Source organism: Mytilus galloprovincialis, chromosome 5 (assembly GCF_965363235.1).
Source record: "Mytilus galloprovincialis chromosome 5, xbMytGall1.hap1.1, whole genome shotgun sequence".
In the NCBI taxonomy this organism is placed as follows: Eukaryota; Metazoa; Mollusca; class Bivalvia; order Mytilida; family Mytilidae; genus Mytilus; species Mytilus galloprovincialis.
Genome location: NC_134842.1, coordinates 80,878,116 through 80,895,822, shown reverse-complemented (window position 1 = coordinate 80,895,822; position 17,707 = coordinate 80,878,116). Strand labels below are relative to the sequence as shown.

The window sequence follows — 17,707 nt, the reverse complement described above, 5'->3', positions numbered from 1 at the left end:
TTACGTCATAACTTTTACTTACTAATATGACGTCACTTTTTTCACTGTCACCTTCCTACTTTCACGTTCACTGTTAATTACTAAAATTGAAAGTGTTGCAGCATTCTCTATTCTACACCACTGGTATGAACCCAGGCTATTCACTACTTTTTTTTTATATAATCCAGAGCCATCTGCATTACAGTGGTTCCGAAATTCATATAACGTATCTAACTTACAAACCACATATTCGGAACATCTTAGCATATCCTTACGGCAAAGTTCCGACTTAATATTTTTCTGGGATCATGGCAATCCTGATCACAATTGGGGTTAAAAGTTGTGCCTTAACATATTTTCATAATAATCATGTCAGAAAATACACAAATACAAACATTATGCTATGGTAACGTTGTTACCATAACGCTATAGTGAGTGACGTTATTGTATTATTGATTAGCTATCATGACGATTAAACGTATATAGAACACACAACGCATTTATTGAGATTTTTAAACATTTATGGTGCCGTGACGGACGTTAAAGGCAATACGTGTCGGCAACAGAGCAGCATTGACGAAGCTATGGATCAAATTCGAGGAGCTGAAAGAGAATCATGAAAACGTCAAAATGGAGGAATTCAAAGCCATAGAGTATGCCGTAACCCAGAAAAAGAAGATTATTCATGATTTAAACGAGAAGATGAAAGAAATCCAACACGAGGATCACATTGAACAAGAAATTACAGACTCGGATGAGTATATGCTTGATTTAGACAGTAAACTAAAGCAAATACGAAAACTTAAGCAAACAATCAAATCCCCCAACAATAATTCTAAGTTAAAAGAAAGTAAACAATGAACGCTAACACTGAATGCTATATACCTACATCAAACGCTATTTATACAAACACATCAGCCGTTTACATGCTAAACACTAGAAAACGAATTCCATCGGAGGAAAATCCTACCGGAAATCAATCAAGCAACTTTATTGGTCCGATTTTACAATCATACAATACTCAGGAAGATTGTTCGTATATACAACCACCAGCCCAACTACCAAATGTATTTAGTAATGTAAATCATAGATTATTTTAATTAGATTAGCCACATTTTGACGGGTATGTTTGCAGTTGAGCACATTTTGGGACTTTTACGAATGTACCATACCCTAAAATAGTAGCCCTACACCATTACAGAAATTTAGTTATCTGAAAGCCCAGCTTATAAGAACCGCCGCCCAAACCATAGCAGGATTTGCGCTTATGCACACCAATTATGAGACAGCCGTTTGTTTGCTAAGGATATGTGCGAGGATTAGAGTCACTTTGTCAAACACCTGAGATGTATGGTTCGCTTTAGTTTTGGACAAGTTACCGATTGACATGAGAAAATATATTGCAAGAAAACGATGGAGATATAACTTGATATTGAAAAATCTACGAATAGCAATAACTAAAGAGATTGAAATACTTAAAGCTGGCGAAGGAGTCGTGAATTCAGACATATTGTACGCCACTGCACTTATTTATGGGTACGCAATCACATTCATACAAGAGCGAATTCAAAGACACACGTAAGATGGTAAATACACATACATGTATATTTTTTTTAGCTGAGCACTATCCGGCGGAGTGCCCTGAAGTAACAGAAGTAAACATAAGAAATCAAATTGTAAAACAGAAACAGTTATGCTTTAACTGTAAAGGTTCACACTAAATAGCCGCATGCCACTCTACTGAACGATGCAAAAAGTTTAACGGAATACATCATACTAGCATATGTAAAGGAAAAGAGGTAATTCCAGGTATGACACCGCAGCCTACAATACAATAGTCAGCAATCAACGTAGCTGAAACACCAAACGAGACTACAGTAATGTATCCATCACATCAGAGTCACGACATTCTTCCGAAAACAACAACTGCACCAGTTGTAAATAACGACCAAGAACTAGAAAGTAACATCTTATTTGACGAGGGAGCACAACCTTCTTCAATTTTATAACTCAGAAATTAACTGATAAATTAGAAATAAATCCTACAGAAAAAGTAAGCATTCATCCGTCTGTGATTTGAAATTTATCCCAGAAGGTTCACAACTTAGACACTGCAACAATACAGTTACAGACCGACACAGAAGAAAAAGTCCACATCGACACACTCATTGTTCCAGAGATTGCCGTTCCGATTGAAAACAAGATTTCACAGACTACAAGGAACTTTCCACTTTTAAACTTAAGTACAGAACGTTTCGAAATTGACTTACTCATAGGCACCGACTACTACTGGTAAATTATCGAGGACAGAGTTATAAGAGGAAAATGACCAATCGTTGTACAGTCAAAGTTCTGATGTGTGTTATCAGGACTAATCAATAGAAACATCCACCATCCGACAACATCTATAGCTCTGGTAAACGTCATTGAAGACAAGAACACAGCGAAAAAGGAAAGTCCACGGCAAAGTTGCTATGGAAACATGACCGTTCAGATGATATACCTTCAGGCACGACCGTTGCCAAAAGAAGACCAGAAGACACATCACAATGGCTCGTACAAAACAGATCGCACATGAACCCACTTAAGGAAAATTTCAAAGAAAGTAACTTGCTACCTAGACGAACGAACACACCCTGAACTGGTAGAGTCAAGAACCCAAATAGATACAAGAAAGGAACTTACAACGCATAAAGAAAATAACCGCTGAGTGATGCTACAGTAGGCGGCAGAAGAAAAATCCATGAATGGACTATGAGATAAACTTTAGTTGTGATCAGTTAAGGTTAAGGAACTAGATTATTTTATTTGAGATGGACATAAATTTCAATTTCTTTTATCTATATTGTGAACTTACATTTTCTTACAATTTTTCGTTACATACTTCTGAAAATACGCAAGGTACAAACATTATGCTATGGTAACGTTGTAACTATAACGCTATAGTAAGTGATGTTATTGTATTATTCATAACCTATCACTACATTTAAACGTATATAGAAAACACAACGCATTTATTGAGGTTCTTCAACAATCTTACATTCGGAATTCCTAAGAATATCTTTATTGAGGTTCTTCAACAATCTTACATTCGGAATTCCTAAGCCACCAGCCCAGTAGTCAGCACTTCGGTGTTGACATGAATATCAATTATATGGTCATTTCTATAAATTTTCTGTTTACAAAACTTTAAATTTTTCGAAAAACTAAGGATTTTCTTACGCCCAGGAGTAGATTACCTTAGCCGTATTTGGCACAACTTTTAGGAATTTTTGGGTCCTCAATGCTCTTCAACTTTGTATTTGTTTGGCATTTTAACTGTTTTGATCTGAGCGTCACTGATGAATATTATGTAGACGAAACGCGCGTCTGGCGTATTAAATTATAATCCTGGTACCTTTGATAACTATTTACGGTAATTTTCGAACCTTTCCAAGCTCATTTCAAAGGTATTGACCTAGGCTATTCCTTACTTAAATATTTTTCTGGGATCCGGGCCCGTCTGGCCACCACAGAGGTTCAAAGTTGCCCATTTACGTATTTTCCATATCAACCACACATTCGGTACTCCTCGACATATTCCTACGGCAAAGTTCCGAACCGGACCTAGTTCATTTTAAAGGTATTGACCATAGCTATTCCCCAATTAAATATTTTTCTGGGATCCGGGCCCGTCTGGCCACCACAGAGGTTCAAAGGTGCCCCTTAACGTAATTTTCCGTTTTAACCATATGCATACATTCGGTACTTTTCGGCATATACCAACGGCAAAGTTCCGAACCGGACCTAGCCCATTTTAAAGGTATTGACCCAAGCTATTCACCACTTAAATATTTTTCTAGGATCCGGGCTCGTCTGGCCAACAGAGGTTCAAAGAAGCTTATTTACGTATTTTCCATATCAACCACACATTCGGTACTCCTCGACATATCCCTACGGCAAAGTTCCAAACCGGACCTACCTCATTTCAAAGGTATTGATCCAAGCTATTTACCAGTTAAATATTTTTCTGGGATCCGGGCCCGTCTGGCCACCACAGAGGTTCAAAGTTGCCCATTTGCGTATTTTCCATATCAACCACACATTCGGTACTCCTTTAATAGTTATCCCATAAGGACGCGGTGTGTCAGTGTAAGATCACCCCGATGGCCGGAGGCCAGAGGGTGATCTAACACTGACACACCAAGTCCGACTGGGATAACTATTTTACATCCCAGCTGTTTTAGATTAGACGAAAAACCATTTACAATTCATAAAATCTAGTTTAGAACGCCACACAACCATAACAATATACTTTATATATTACTATATGATGTATACCCTTTTTGACCCCCAAACACGATGAGTAGATATCAAACAATGTCAACTCGCCCCACTTGCCAATCGGCCCACACTATATCGCCACTTTATAAAAATATCGTCCCAATTTTGTTTACCGACTTGCCCCACTTTGAAAAAGTGTAAAATCAAATTGAACAATCAGTCTGAAAACTCACAAATTACCGTAAAAGGTTAAAACCCCACTGAATAAAGGTTTGACAACTCGCCCCACTTATAAAAATATCTTGCTTCCTTTAAGTATGTCAAATTACTATTATTTCGTATCCAGTCGTCCTGGTGTAGTGGTATATGTCGTGGCTTGATATGCTAAAGGTCTTGAGTTCGAATCCCAGCATATCCACAGGATTTTTTCTACGTGAATTTTGATAGATAGTCTTTTCCGTAAAATTAATTATAAGTTTTATAGTGGATTTGACATTCCCGCCAAAATCTTACAGAACAAAGGAAAGCATGCATAACAAAGAAACTCAAACTAGGGTGATCTGGCAGGGGTGATCCGGCTCAGATCACCCCTGTTAGAACAAAGGAGCTGGGATGTAATTAATAGTTATCCCAGTCGGACTTGGTGTGTCAGTGTAAGATCACCCCGATGGCCGGAGGCCAGAGGGTGATCTAACACTGACACACCAAGTCCGACTGGGATAACTATTTTACATCCCAGCTGTTTTAGATTAGACGAAAAACCATTTACAATTCATAAAATCTAGTTTAGAACGCCACACAACCATAACAATATACTTTATATATTACTATATGATGTATACCCTTTTTGACCCCCAAACACGATGAGTAGATATCAAACAATGTCAACTCGCCCCACTTGCCAATCGGCCCACACTATATCGCCACTTTATAAAAATATCGTCCCAATTTTGTTTACCGACTTGCCCCACTTTGAAAAAGTGTAAAATCAAATTGAACAATCAGTCTGAAAACTCACAAATTACCGTAAAAGGTTAAAACCCCACTGATTAAAGGTTTGACAACTCGCCCCACTTATAAAAATATCTTGCTTCCTTTAAGTATGTCAAATTACTATTATTTCGTATCCAGTCGTCCTGGTGTAGTGGTATATGTCGTGGCTTGATATGCTAAAGGTCTTGAGTTCGAATCCCAGCATATCCACTGGATTTTTTCTACGTGAATTTTGATAGATAGTCTTTTCCGTAAAATTAATTATAAGTTTTATAGTGGATTTGACATTCCCGCCAAAATCTTACAGAACAAAGGAAAGCATGCATAACAAAGAAACTCAAACTAGGGTGATCTGGCAGGGGTGATCCGGCTCAGATCACCCCTGTTAGAACAAAGGAGCTGGGATGTAAGAACATATCCCTACGGCAAAGTTTCGAACCGAACCTAGCTCATTTTAAAGGTATTGACCCAAGCTATTCCCCACTTAAATATTTTTCTGGGATCCGGGCCCGTCTGGCCACCACAGAGGTTCAAAGGTGCCCCTTAACGTAATTTTCCGTTTTAACCATATGCATATATTCGGTACTTTTCGGCATATACCAACGGCAAAGTTCCGAACCGGACCTAGATCATTTTGAAGGTATTGACCCAAGCTATTCCCCACTTAAATATTTTTCTGGGATCCGGGCCCGTCTGACCACCACAGAGGTTCAAAGGTGCCCCTTAACGTAATTTTCCGTTTTAACCATATGCATACATTTGGTACTTTTCGGCATATACCAACGGCAAAGTTCCGAACCGGACCTAGCTCATTTTAAAGGTATTGACCCAAGCTATTCACCACTTAAATATTTTTCTGGGATTCGGCCCGTCTGGCCACCACAGAGGTTCAAAGTTGCCCATTTACGTATTTTCCATATCAACCACACATTCGGTACTCCTCGACATATCCCTACGGCAAAGTTCCGAACCGGACCTAGCTCATTTTAAAGGTATTGACCCAAGCTATTCCCCACTTAAATATTTTTGTGGGATCCGGGCCCGTCTGGCCACCACAGAGGTTCAAAGGTGCCCCTTAACGTAATTTTCCGTTTTAACCATATGCATACATTCGGTACTTTTCGGCATATACCAACGGCAAAGTTCGAACCGGACCTAGCTCATTTTAAAGGTATTGACCCAAGCTATTCACCACTTAAATATTTTTCTGGGATCCGGGCCCGTCTGGCCACCACAGAGGTTCAAAGTTGCCCATTTACGTATTTTCCATATCAACCACACATTCGGTACTCCTCGACATATCCCTACGGCAAAGTTCCGAACCGGGTCTAGCTCATTTTAAAGGTATTGACCCAAGCTATTCCCCACTTAAATATTTTTCTGGGATCCGGGCCCGTCTGGCCACCACAGAGGTTCAAAGGTGCCCCTTAACGTAATTTTCCGTTTTAACCATATGCATACATTCGGTACTTTTCGGCATATACCAACGGCAAAGTTCCGAACCGGACCTAGCTCATTTTTAAGGTATTGACCCAAGCTATTCCCCACTTAAATATTTTTCTGGGATCCGGGCCCGTCTGACCACCACAGAGGCTCAAAGGTGCCCCTTAACATAATTTTCCGTTTTGACCATATGCATACATTCGGTACTTTTCGGCATATACCAACGGCAAAGTTCCGAGCCGAACCTAGCTCATTTTAAAGGTATTGACCCAAGCTATTCACCACTTAAATATTTTTCTGGGATCCGGGCCCGTCTGGCCACCACAGAGGTTCAAAGTTGCCCATTTACGTATTTTCCATATCAACCACACATTCGGTACTCCTCGACATATCCCTACGGCAAAGTTCCGAACCGGACCTAGCTCATTTTAAAGGTATTGACCCAAGCTATTCACCACTTAAATATTTTTCTGGGATCCGGGCCCGTCTGGCCACCATAGAGGTTCAAAGGTGCCCCTTAACGTAATTTTCCGTTTTAACCATATGCATACATTCGGTACTTTTCGGCATATACCCACGGCAAAGTTCCGAACCGGACCTAGCTCATTTTAAAGGTATTGACCCAAGCTTTTCACCACTTAAATATTTTTCTGGGATCCGGGCCCGTCTGGCCACCACAGAGGTTCAAAGTTGCCCATCTACGTATTTTCCATATCAACCACACATTCGGTACTCCTCGACATATCCCTACGGCAAAGTTCCGAACCGGACCTAGCTCATTTTAAAGGTATTGACTCAAGCTATTCCCTACTTAAATATTTTTGTGGGATCCAGGCCCGTCTGGCCACCACAGAGGTTCAAAGGTGCCCCTTAACGTAATTTTCCGTTTTAACCATATGCATACATTCGGTACTTTTCGGCATATACCAACGGCAAAGTTCCGAACCGGACCTAGCTCATTTTGAAGGTATTGACCCAAGCTATTCCCCACTTAAATATTTTTCTGGGATCCGGGCCCGTCTGACTACTACAGAGGTTCAAAGGTGCCCCTTAACGTAATTTTCCGTTTTAACCATATGCATACATTCGGTACTTTTCGGCATATACCAACGGCAAAGTTCCGAACCGGACCTAGCTCATTTTAAAGGTATTGACCCAAGCTATTCCCCACTTAAATATTTTTCTGGAATCCGGGTTCGTCTGGCCACCACAGAGGTTCAAAGGTGCCCCTTAACGTAATTTTCCGTTTTAACCATATGCATACATTCGGTACTTTTCGGCATATACCAACGGCAAAGTTCCGAACCGGACCTAGCTCATTTTAAAGGTATTGACCCAAGCTATTCACCACTTAAATATTTTTCTGGGATCCGGGCCCGTCTGGCCACCACAGAGGTTCAAAGTTGCCCATTTACGTATTTTCCATATCAACCACACATTCGGTACTCCTCGACATATCCCTACGGCAAAGTTCCGAACCGGACCTAGCTCATTTTAAAGGTATTGACCCAAGCTATTCCCCACTTAAATATTTTTCTGGGATCCGGGCCCGTCTGGCCACCACAGAGGTTCAAAGGTGCCCCTTAACGTAATTTTCCGTTTTAACCATATGCATACATTCGGTACTTTTCGGCATATACCAACGGCAAAGTTCCGAACCGGACCTAGCTCATTTTAAAGGTATTGACCCAAGCTATTCACCACTTAAATATTTTTCTGGGATCCGGGCCCGTCTGGACACCACAGAGGTTCAAAGTTTCCAATTTACGTATTTTCCATACCAACCACACATTCGGTACTCCTCGACATATCCCTACGGCAAAGTTCCGAACCGGACCTAGCTCATTTTAAAGGTATTGATCCAAGCTATTTGCCACTGAAATATTTTTCTGGGATCCGGGCCCGTCTGGCCACCACAGAGGTTCAGAGTTGCCCATTTACGTATTTTCCATATCAACCACACATTCGGTACTCCTCGACATATCCCTACGTCAAAGTTCCGAACCAGACCTAGCTCATTTTAAAGGTATTGATTCAAGCTATTTGCCACTTAAATATTTTTCTGGGATCCGGGCTCATCTGGCCACCACAGAGGTTCAAAGGTGCCCCTTAACGTAATTTTCCGTATTAACCATATGCATACATTCGATACTTTTCGGCATATATCTACGGCAAAGTTCCGAACCGGACCTAGCTCATTTTAAAGGTATTGGCCCAAGCTATTCACCACTTAAATATTTTTCTGGGATCCGGGCCCGTCTGGCCACCACAGAGGTTCAAAGTTGCCCATTTACGTATTTTCCATATCAACCACACATTCGGAACTCCTCGACATATCCCTACGGCAAAGTTCCGAACCGGACCTAGCTCATTTTAAAGGTATTGACCCAAGCTATTCCCAACTTAAATATTTTTCTGGGATCCGGGCCCGTCTGGCCACCACAGAGGTTCAAAGGTGCCCTTTAATGTAATTTTCCGTTTTAACCATATGCATACATTCGGTACTTTTCGGCATATACCAACGGCAAAGTTCCGAACCGGACCTAGCTCATTTTAAAGGTATTGACCCAAGCTATTCCCCACTTAAATATTTTTCTGGGATCCGGGCCCGTCTGGACACCACAGAGGTTCAAAGTTGCCCATTTACGTATTTTCCATACCAACCACACATTCGGTACTCCTCGACATATCCCTACGGCAAAGTTCCGAACCGGACCTAGCTCATTTTAAAGGTATTGATCCAAGCTATTCCCAACTTAAATATTTTTCTTGGATCCGGGCCCGTCTGGCCACCACAGAGGTTCAAAGGTGCCCCTTAACGTAATTTTCCGTTTTAACCATATGCATACATTCGGTACTTTTCGGCATATACCAACGGCAAAGTTCCGAACCGGACCTAGCTCATTTTAAAGGTATTGGCCCAAGCTATTCCCCACTTAAATATTTTTCTGGGATCCGGGCCCGTCTGGACACCACAGAGGTTCAAAGTTGCCAATTTACGTATTTTCCATACCAACCACACATTCGGTACTCCTCGACATATCCCTACGGCAAAGTTCCGAACCGGACCTAGCTCATTTTAAAGGTATTGATCCAAGCTATTTGCCACTTAAATATTTTTCTGGGATCCGGGCCCGTCTGGCCACCACTGAGGTTCAGAGTTGCCCATTTACGTATTTTCAATATCAACCACACATTCGGTACTCCTCGACATATCCCTACGGCAAAGTTCCGAACCGGACCTAGCTCATTTCAAAGGTATTGATTCAAGCTATTTGCCACTTAAATATTTTTCTGGGATCCGGGCTCATCTGGCCACCACAGAGGTTCAAAGGTGCCCCTTAACGTAATTTTTCCGTTTTAACCATATGCATACATTCGGTACTTTTCGGCATATACCAACGGCAAAGTTCCGAACCGGACCTAGCTCATTTTAAAGGTATTGATCCAAGCTATTCCCCACTTAAATATTTTTCTGGGATCCGGGCCTGTCTGGACACCACAGAGGTTCAAAGTTGCCAATTTACGTATTTTCCATACCAACCACACATTCGGTACTCCTCGACATATCCCTACGGCAAAGTTCCGAACCGGACCTAGCTCATTTTAAAGGTATTGATCCAAGCTATTCCCAACTTAAATATTTTTCTGGGATCCGGGCCCGTCTGGCCACCACAGAGGTTCAAAGGTGCCCCTTAACGTAATTTTCCGTTTTAACCATATGCATACATTTGGTACTTTTCGGCTTATACCAACGGCAAAGTTCCGAACCGGACCTAGCTCATTTTAAAGGTATTGGCCCAAGCTATTCCCCACTTAAATATTTTTCTGGGATCCGGGCCCGTCTGGACACCACAGAGGTTCAAAGTTGCCCATTTACGTATTTTCCATACCAACCACACATTCGGTACTCCTCGACATATCCCTACGGCAAAGTTCCGAACCGGACCTAGCTCATTTTAAAGGTATTGACCCAAGCTATTTGCCACTTAAATATTTTTCTGGGATCCGGGCCCGTCTGGCCACCACAGAGGTTCAGAGTTGCCCATTTACGTATTTTCCATATCAACCACACATTCGGTACTCCTCGACATATCCCTACGTCAAAGTTCCGAACCGGATCTAGCTCATTTCAAAGGTATTGATTCAAGCTATTTGCCACTTAAATATTTTTCTGGGATCCGGGCTCATCTGGCCACCACCGAGGTTCAAAGGTGCCCCTTAACGTAATTTTCCGTATTAACCATATGCATACATTCGATACTTTTCGGCATATATCTACGGCAAAGTTCCGAACCGGACCTAGCTCATTTTAAAGGTATTGGCCCAAGCTATTCCCCACTTAAATATTTTTCTGGGATCCGGGCCCGTCTGGCCACCACAGAGGTTCAGGTTGCCCATTTACGTATTTTCCATATCAACCACACATTCGGAACTCCTCGACATATCCCTACGGCAAAGTTCCGAACCGGACCTAGCTCATTTTAAGGTAGCAATAAACAGTTAGGAAAAAATACTAAAATTTGCCCTTATGAATTTTACCATCCCCTTTTCATTGCTTTCTTGCAATACCAAGCTTACTGTTTGTGTCATATATGGGCATATGTATGTAATCAGAATCTTCCATAGATTTTATATCCAGTATATAAAATGGTAAAATATAATTTCTTTTTGGTGTATCCATGGCAACAATCTGCATTTATTTGTTATAAAATATCGCTTGAAGTAATACCTTTTCTGAAACTGTGTACATATATCATTCGGCAAATCCAATGAAAATCATATGTCTTTTGTCTCATTTTTTTGTAAAATTGCGTCAAAAACTTCGTGTAGAAAAAGAGTGTTTGTAAACAGTACATTAATTTCTGGACCGATGGCCGGTCTAGCTATGAAAATACGGATTGTCAAACAGAAAACAGCCCATAAAACATGTAAAAAATAATCTTGATGCACTTATAAACCATCTTTGGAGGCTGAATTATCACTCATCTGTCTAAAAATAAATTTTATTACACAATAACTTTCCTATTTGAAAAATCCACAGGGGCCAAAATGCGAAACTAAACTCCTAACTGTGTATTGCTACCTTAATAGTAAATATTTTTTTCAAATTCTCCCTTTTAACTTTTTTTCTGAGTTCTACTAGCTAATACGAGTAAAATGGTCTTTTATTTTTGAAAATTGGTTGAGTAATGAATATTTTATGAAGGTTAGCAGTTGACACTGAAACGCGACAAAAACTGATTTTAAAGAAAGGTGCCAAGTCAAAGTGTAAAATCTTGTCTCTACCTCAATTTTTAGCCAAATCTAAAAAAACTGTACCTCTTTTGTCAGTTTTTTAATGTTGAATATCTTAATAAGATCTCTGATGATGCAACATTGTATAAAATTTTGCAATTTCAAGCATAAAAATGTTAATCTTTATGCTTATTGCATACCAAAGACTTGATTAAAAAACTTGGTGATAGGGAATCAATTTCTTACATCTGATTTAACTATACATTTAATATATGCCAAAATGTAACATGAAATCTTGATAAAAATAATAATTTGATATATTCGCAAGAAAAAAACCAACACGTTCAATACTTAGGCTACTACATGCAGCCCAATCCACCAGAAGCAAGAGTTAAGCCGATAGAGTACAAATATAAGCCTTGTGTCAAAATGTCTAATTTTGGTTGCTAAGGACTGTAAACAATAAAATTGACATATATTGTCATTCTTAAACACTTAATTTACTCAGAAGTTGATTTAGAATCTAAATATCAATAGATTTGTGGCATGAAAAGTCTTAAATTATACAATTCTGAGCTTGGTAAGTATGCCATAAGGTAGCAATAAACAGTTAGGAAAAAATACTAAAATTTGCCCTTATGAATTTTACCATCCCCTTTTCATTGCTTTCTTGCAATACCAAGCTTACTGTTTGTGTCATATATGGGCATATGTATGTAATCAGAATCTTCCATAGATTTTATATCCAGTATATAAAATGGTAAAATATAATTTCTTTTTGGTGTATCCATGGCAACAATCTGCATTTATTTGTTATAAAATATTGCAAAAAGGGGGGGAAAGATGTCACATATTTCCCCAAAATTTGGCTAAAAGTAGAATTTCAATCGCTTGAAGTAATACCTTTTCTGAAACTGTGTACATATATCATTCGGCAAATCCAATGAAAATCATATGTCTTTCGTCTCATTTTTTTGTAAAATTGCGTCAAAACCTTCGTGTAGAAAAAGAGTGTTTGTAAACAGTACATTAATTTCTGGACCGATGGCCGGTCTAGCTATGCAAATACGGATTGTCAAACAGAAAACAGCCCATAAAACATGTAAAAAATAATCTTGATGCACTTATAAACCATCTTTGGAGGCTGAATTATCACTCATCTGTCTAAAAATGAATTTTATTACACAATAACTTTCCTATTTGAAAAATCCACAGGGGCCAAAATGCGAAACTAAACTCCTAACTGTGTATTGCTACCTAAAGGTATTGACCCAAGCTATTCCCAACTTAAATATTTTTCTGGGATCCGGGCCCGTCTGGCCACCACAGAGGTTCAAAGGTGCCCCTTAACGTAATTTTCCGTTTTAACCATATGCATACATTCGGTACTTTTCGGCATATACCAACGGCAAAGTTCCGAACCGGACCTAGCTCATTTTAAAGGTATTGACCCAAGCTATTCCCCACTTAAATATTTTTCTGGGATCCGGGCCCGTCTGGACACCACAGAGGTTCAAAGTTGCCAATTTACGTATTTTCCATACCAACCACACATTCGGTACTCCTCGACATATCCCTACGGCAAAGTTCCGAACCGGACCTAGCTCATTTTAAAGGTATTGATCCAAGCTATTCCCAACTTAAATATTTTTCTGGGATCCGGGCCCGTCTGGCCACCACAGAGGTTCAAAGGTGCCCTTAACGTAATTTTCCGTTTTAACCATATGCATACATTCGGTACTTTTCGGCATATACCAACGACAAAGTTCCGAACCGGACCTAGCTCATTTTAAAGGTATTGGCCCAAGCTATTCCCCACTTAAATATTTTTCTGGGATCCGGGCCCGTCTGGACACCACAGAGGTTCAAAGTTGCCAATTTACGTATTTTCCATACCAACCACACATTCGGTACTCCTCGACATATCCCTACGGCAAAGTTCCGAACCGGACCTAGCTCATTTTAAAGGTATTGATCCAAGCTATTTGCCACTTAAATATTTTTCTGGGATCCGGGCCCGTCTGGCCACCACAGAGGTCCAAAGTCGTCTTAGGGTGGTCACCGTCATTTAAGCAGTCTCTGGTAGGTGTTCACTATTAATTTCTTTTCTTTTTTGGCTGTCCATAAGTATTTCTATGTATATTTCTATATGTTTCTGGAGTAATTGGATTTTGTTTCATATTTTATATATTAAATTACATCTTTGGTGAATCCTCTGTAATGTTTTATTGATAAAAATCTATATAACATAAAGACAAATATACAACTTGTATCAGGGTTTATATTCGAGGACAACGAAAATTTATGACAGCTTGAAGGGGTCATAAAATAGTATATTTTCCCTCAGGCTTTATAGTGATTTTCAACTAAATTTAAATATTGAACCGACGGCTAGCAGTCGGTTGGATATTGAATATCAATTATCGAATGTCAAATAAAGGACAGACCGCTTACATACATATTTAAAACGGAATGAAATGCTTTAGAAATTAGCAGAAACCGTGAAATTGTCGATTTCCGCTGTTAGATTGCATTTAACTAAGATTTAGCGATTTTTGGAACGTTTGAGCCTCACGCAGTTTTTTGGTTTTTAGACATATCGTCAAAATTGGCTGCTGGAAAAAAGTGGCTGCTATCTTGATTGGCCGATGAAAGTGGCTGCCAGCTTGAGTCTGGTAATATGCCTCTTTAGGAAATAGTAACATAAATAAATTTGGAAGTAGTGATGTTATTGTTTGGCAATTATAGTGTATTTGTTGGATTCATAATTTAACTTTTATATAAAATTTTGACTGTTTTAGTTATTTTATTTGTTAATTTTCCATACATAAAACAATTATCGGAAATATATGATAAAGAGATTAATACATGGCCTTTTCCGTTCTTCGTCTCGGGCTGATATGGGGGTCTCGGGATGATACCCGGGCCGATATGGAAAAGGCCATTTATTAATCTCTATATATAGTCACCACCTGTAGTCCGTTAACCAATCTTATTCCCATAAATCTAAAGAAGGTAAGATAATGGTAATTATTATGTATGATTAATTTTCATATAACTTTTCAGCAAAATGCAACTATTTCTGATAACCATATTCGTACTGGTTATCCATCAATATCATTGTCACTCTACCACTGGAAGTGTGTCTCTGAGAGACAAATGGAAAAATCAAATAAAAATTGGTCTAAATGATGGCAAGCGTATTGTTGGTATCTTGAATTCAGAACGGAAGTCAGCCATGTTGAACCAAATTCATTTGCTGACTAACTTCATTGGAGCCGTAGATAGCCTTGCAGTCTTTATCATGGACTTTAATCCGAAAACAGAACAGAAATATTTTAAAGACATCAAATCGATTTTTACAGAAATCAATAGGAAACTTGAATTAACAACTGATGCTAAATTTGGCAAAGACTTTAGGGAGATTTACTTCGAACTAAGAAGTATGGACTTCAGCTTCTTACTGCTTAATAAATATCTAGAGAAAATGGACGCGTTGAAGTGTACCACTTCGTCAGAATGTAAAGAGAAGATACAATGGACAGCTGAAATCTTTAGGAATGATTTTGACATTACAGAGGACTATTCTCATATCCTGAGGGCAACATTGAACGGGACAAGGTTTTCGGATGTTTCCCTTGTCCGTCAAGTCAAGACTTCTTCTAGGTGTGATGAGCAGATTATGTTAAATTTTGGCGTGAATTTACTTTTAAAATTCTTCAAAGCTAAACAAGTTACAGTTGTCTACCAGAAACTGTCTAAACCAAACATAAGTTCGATAGCAAATATACAGGAATGGGCTAATGATATGTACGAGTTTAGGAAACATCTTTTCGAAGCAATGAATGAATGTTATTCTAAGAATGTTTGTAAAGCAGAATGCGGCAAAGGAAATTGCATCCTCCTTCCGAAGACAGCAAAACAAGATATTTGTATCTGTCCAGAGTATTATGATGGTCACCATTGCCAGATACACAATCAGGTAAATTCAGCAATAGATATAGTTTCAGTTATCTCCCTTTTGAAGCGGGTACCTAAACTAGACCCAATTATTGATCAAGAACTGATAATAAACTATTTATCAACATCATTAAAATGTGTTCCGGATGCATATGAAATTGTGCAAAACTTTAACATTCATAAAATTAAGGAAAATATTCTAAAAATAGCAGACCTTGGGCCCTTTTATAACACGTATCTAGCTATGAAGTTTTATATTAAACATGCCATGGATGCTCTAAAGCGTCAATCATTTAAGGGAGCCAATCATAAGAGGACTGTTTTATCAAGAGTTGCCGCCAACCTGAACAGGGTTCTTTATAAAATTGATGCATACTTTAACTATCGCCATATTGACGACACGTTTAAACCAGAATCCCTTCTAACTGCAGTCATCAATCGGAATCAAGCTGAAGCTTGTACAGATGATTACAAGACCAAAATCAACACCCTATGGCGAAAATTCCACATTGCTCAGTCACATGGTTTCTCGGTGTTGTTAATGGTTAATCACGTGTTAGGTAAATCTACAATTCCTGTTGTTAGACTTTATGAAGAACGACTGAAAGACCAAATACAATTTGTGAATGATTCTTCATGCGCTGCAATGATAGTACATTCTTCGAACGTCAAATGTGAACAGTTTCATTTAGGTAAATCGACGAGAATAGAAAACAAATGCATGCAAGGCTATAAACGTGAAGGTTCTCAGTTTTTTACTTGTGAACACGTAACATCATCATGCACAATTTGTGGGTGTAATGGTACCGGGTCGAAATCTAACACGTGTGATGGAGAATCTGGCCAATGCTCGTGTAAAGAAAATTTTACTGGACTCCATTGTGAAATAAAAGTACACCAAGATTGCAAATGGAGCGATTGGGCTGGATGGTCAACATGTTCAAGAGCTTGTGGAACTGGAGGGGAACATAAACGCATCAGACGTGTAGCTGTGAAACAACAAGGCAGTGGTAAACAATGTACCGGAAGTAGCGAGGAAACTAGGCAATGTTTCAAAAAATGTTGTGATGGTACTTATCATTGTAGAGATATTTCAAGATGTTCAACTAAGTGTCAGCCATGTAATTGTCATCCCAAAGGGGCAAAAACTGGTAAATGTTATAGTAATGGTGTATGTCCCTGCAGATCATATTACTACGGAAGGACATGTCAAGGTAACTTCTTGTCTCCTTTTAAATGTTTAAATATGCATGTATAAGTCATTTAATGTCAATTTCCACTGTTTAAATGATTAGCAGTAAGTACGTACGTTAAGAACTATCAATATAAAACAAAAATAATCAGCAAAATAAGTCTAACTAACCATTCAAGATGACAAAAAGGGTCAGTCAGACATTCGTATCATAAGAGTTATTGCTCTCAAATTACGACATAAACTCATGCTTTTTTTTTTTGGCATTTTCTGCTATTTTTCTAAAATCTGTTATTTATGAATGAAAATAGAAATGAAAAGAAAAAAGATCGACGAGAAGATTTTTCCCAAAAAATTGTAAGTAAACTCTTTTTTAGGAGACAAAGCCTTAGCAAGATGATATTGAACCGTTCTTACAATTTTTGGTTAAACACGTACGGTTGAAGATGAAGAGAAACTGATAACCGAAAAATTATCATCAAATTAAGACCTTGAAATAAGTTGATATACCCAATATCGACAGTCAACTCCTTGTAAAAGTTATTGCCGTAGTAGTAACACGCCGTTTTAAATCATTTTGGGGATTTAATGTATTATCTTAAAGTTGAGATTATATTGAGAGGAAATGTCAATTGAAAA

At 38.9% G+C, this 17,707-nt stretch overlaps 1 protein-coding gene across 1 annotated transcript in view; it reads left to right on the top strand.

Moving 5' to 3' along the window:
* Positions 1–17,707, top strand: part of LOC143074161 (uncharacterized) — a 48,445-nt gene that overhangs the window by 21,018 nt on the left and 9,720 nt on the right. The window contains exon 2 of the mRNA XM_076249711.1: positions 14,983–17,090. Coding sequence (XP_076105826.1) covers positions 14,987–17,090 — 2,104 coding nt within the window. The 5' untranslated portion in view covers positions 14,983–14,986. The remainder of the gene's footprint in view (positions 1–14,982; positions 17,091–17,707) is intronic.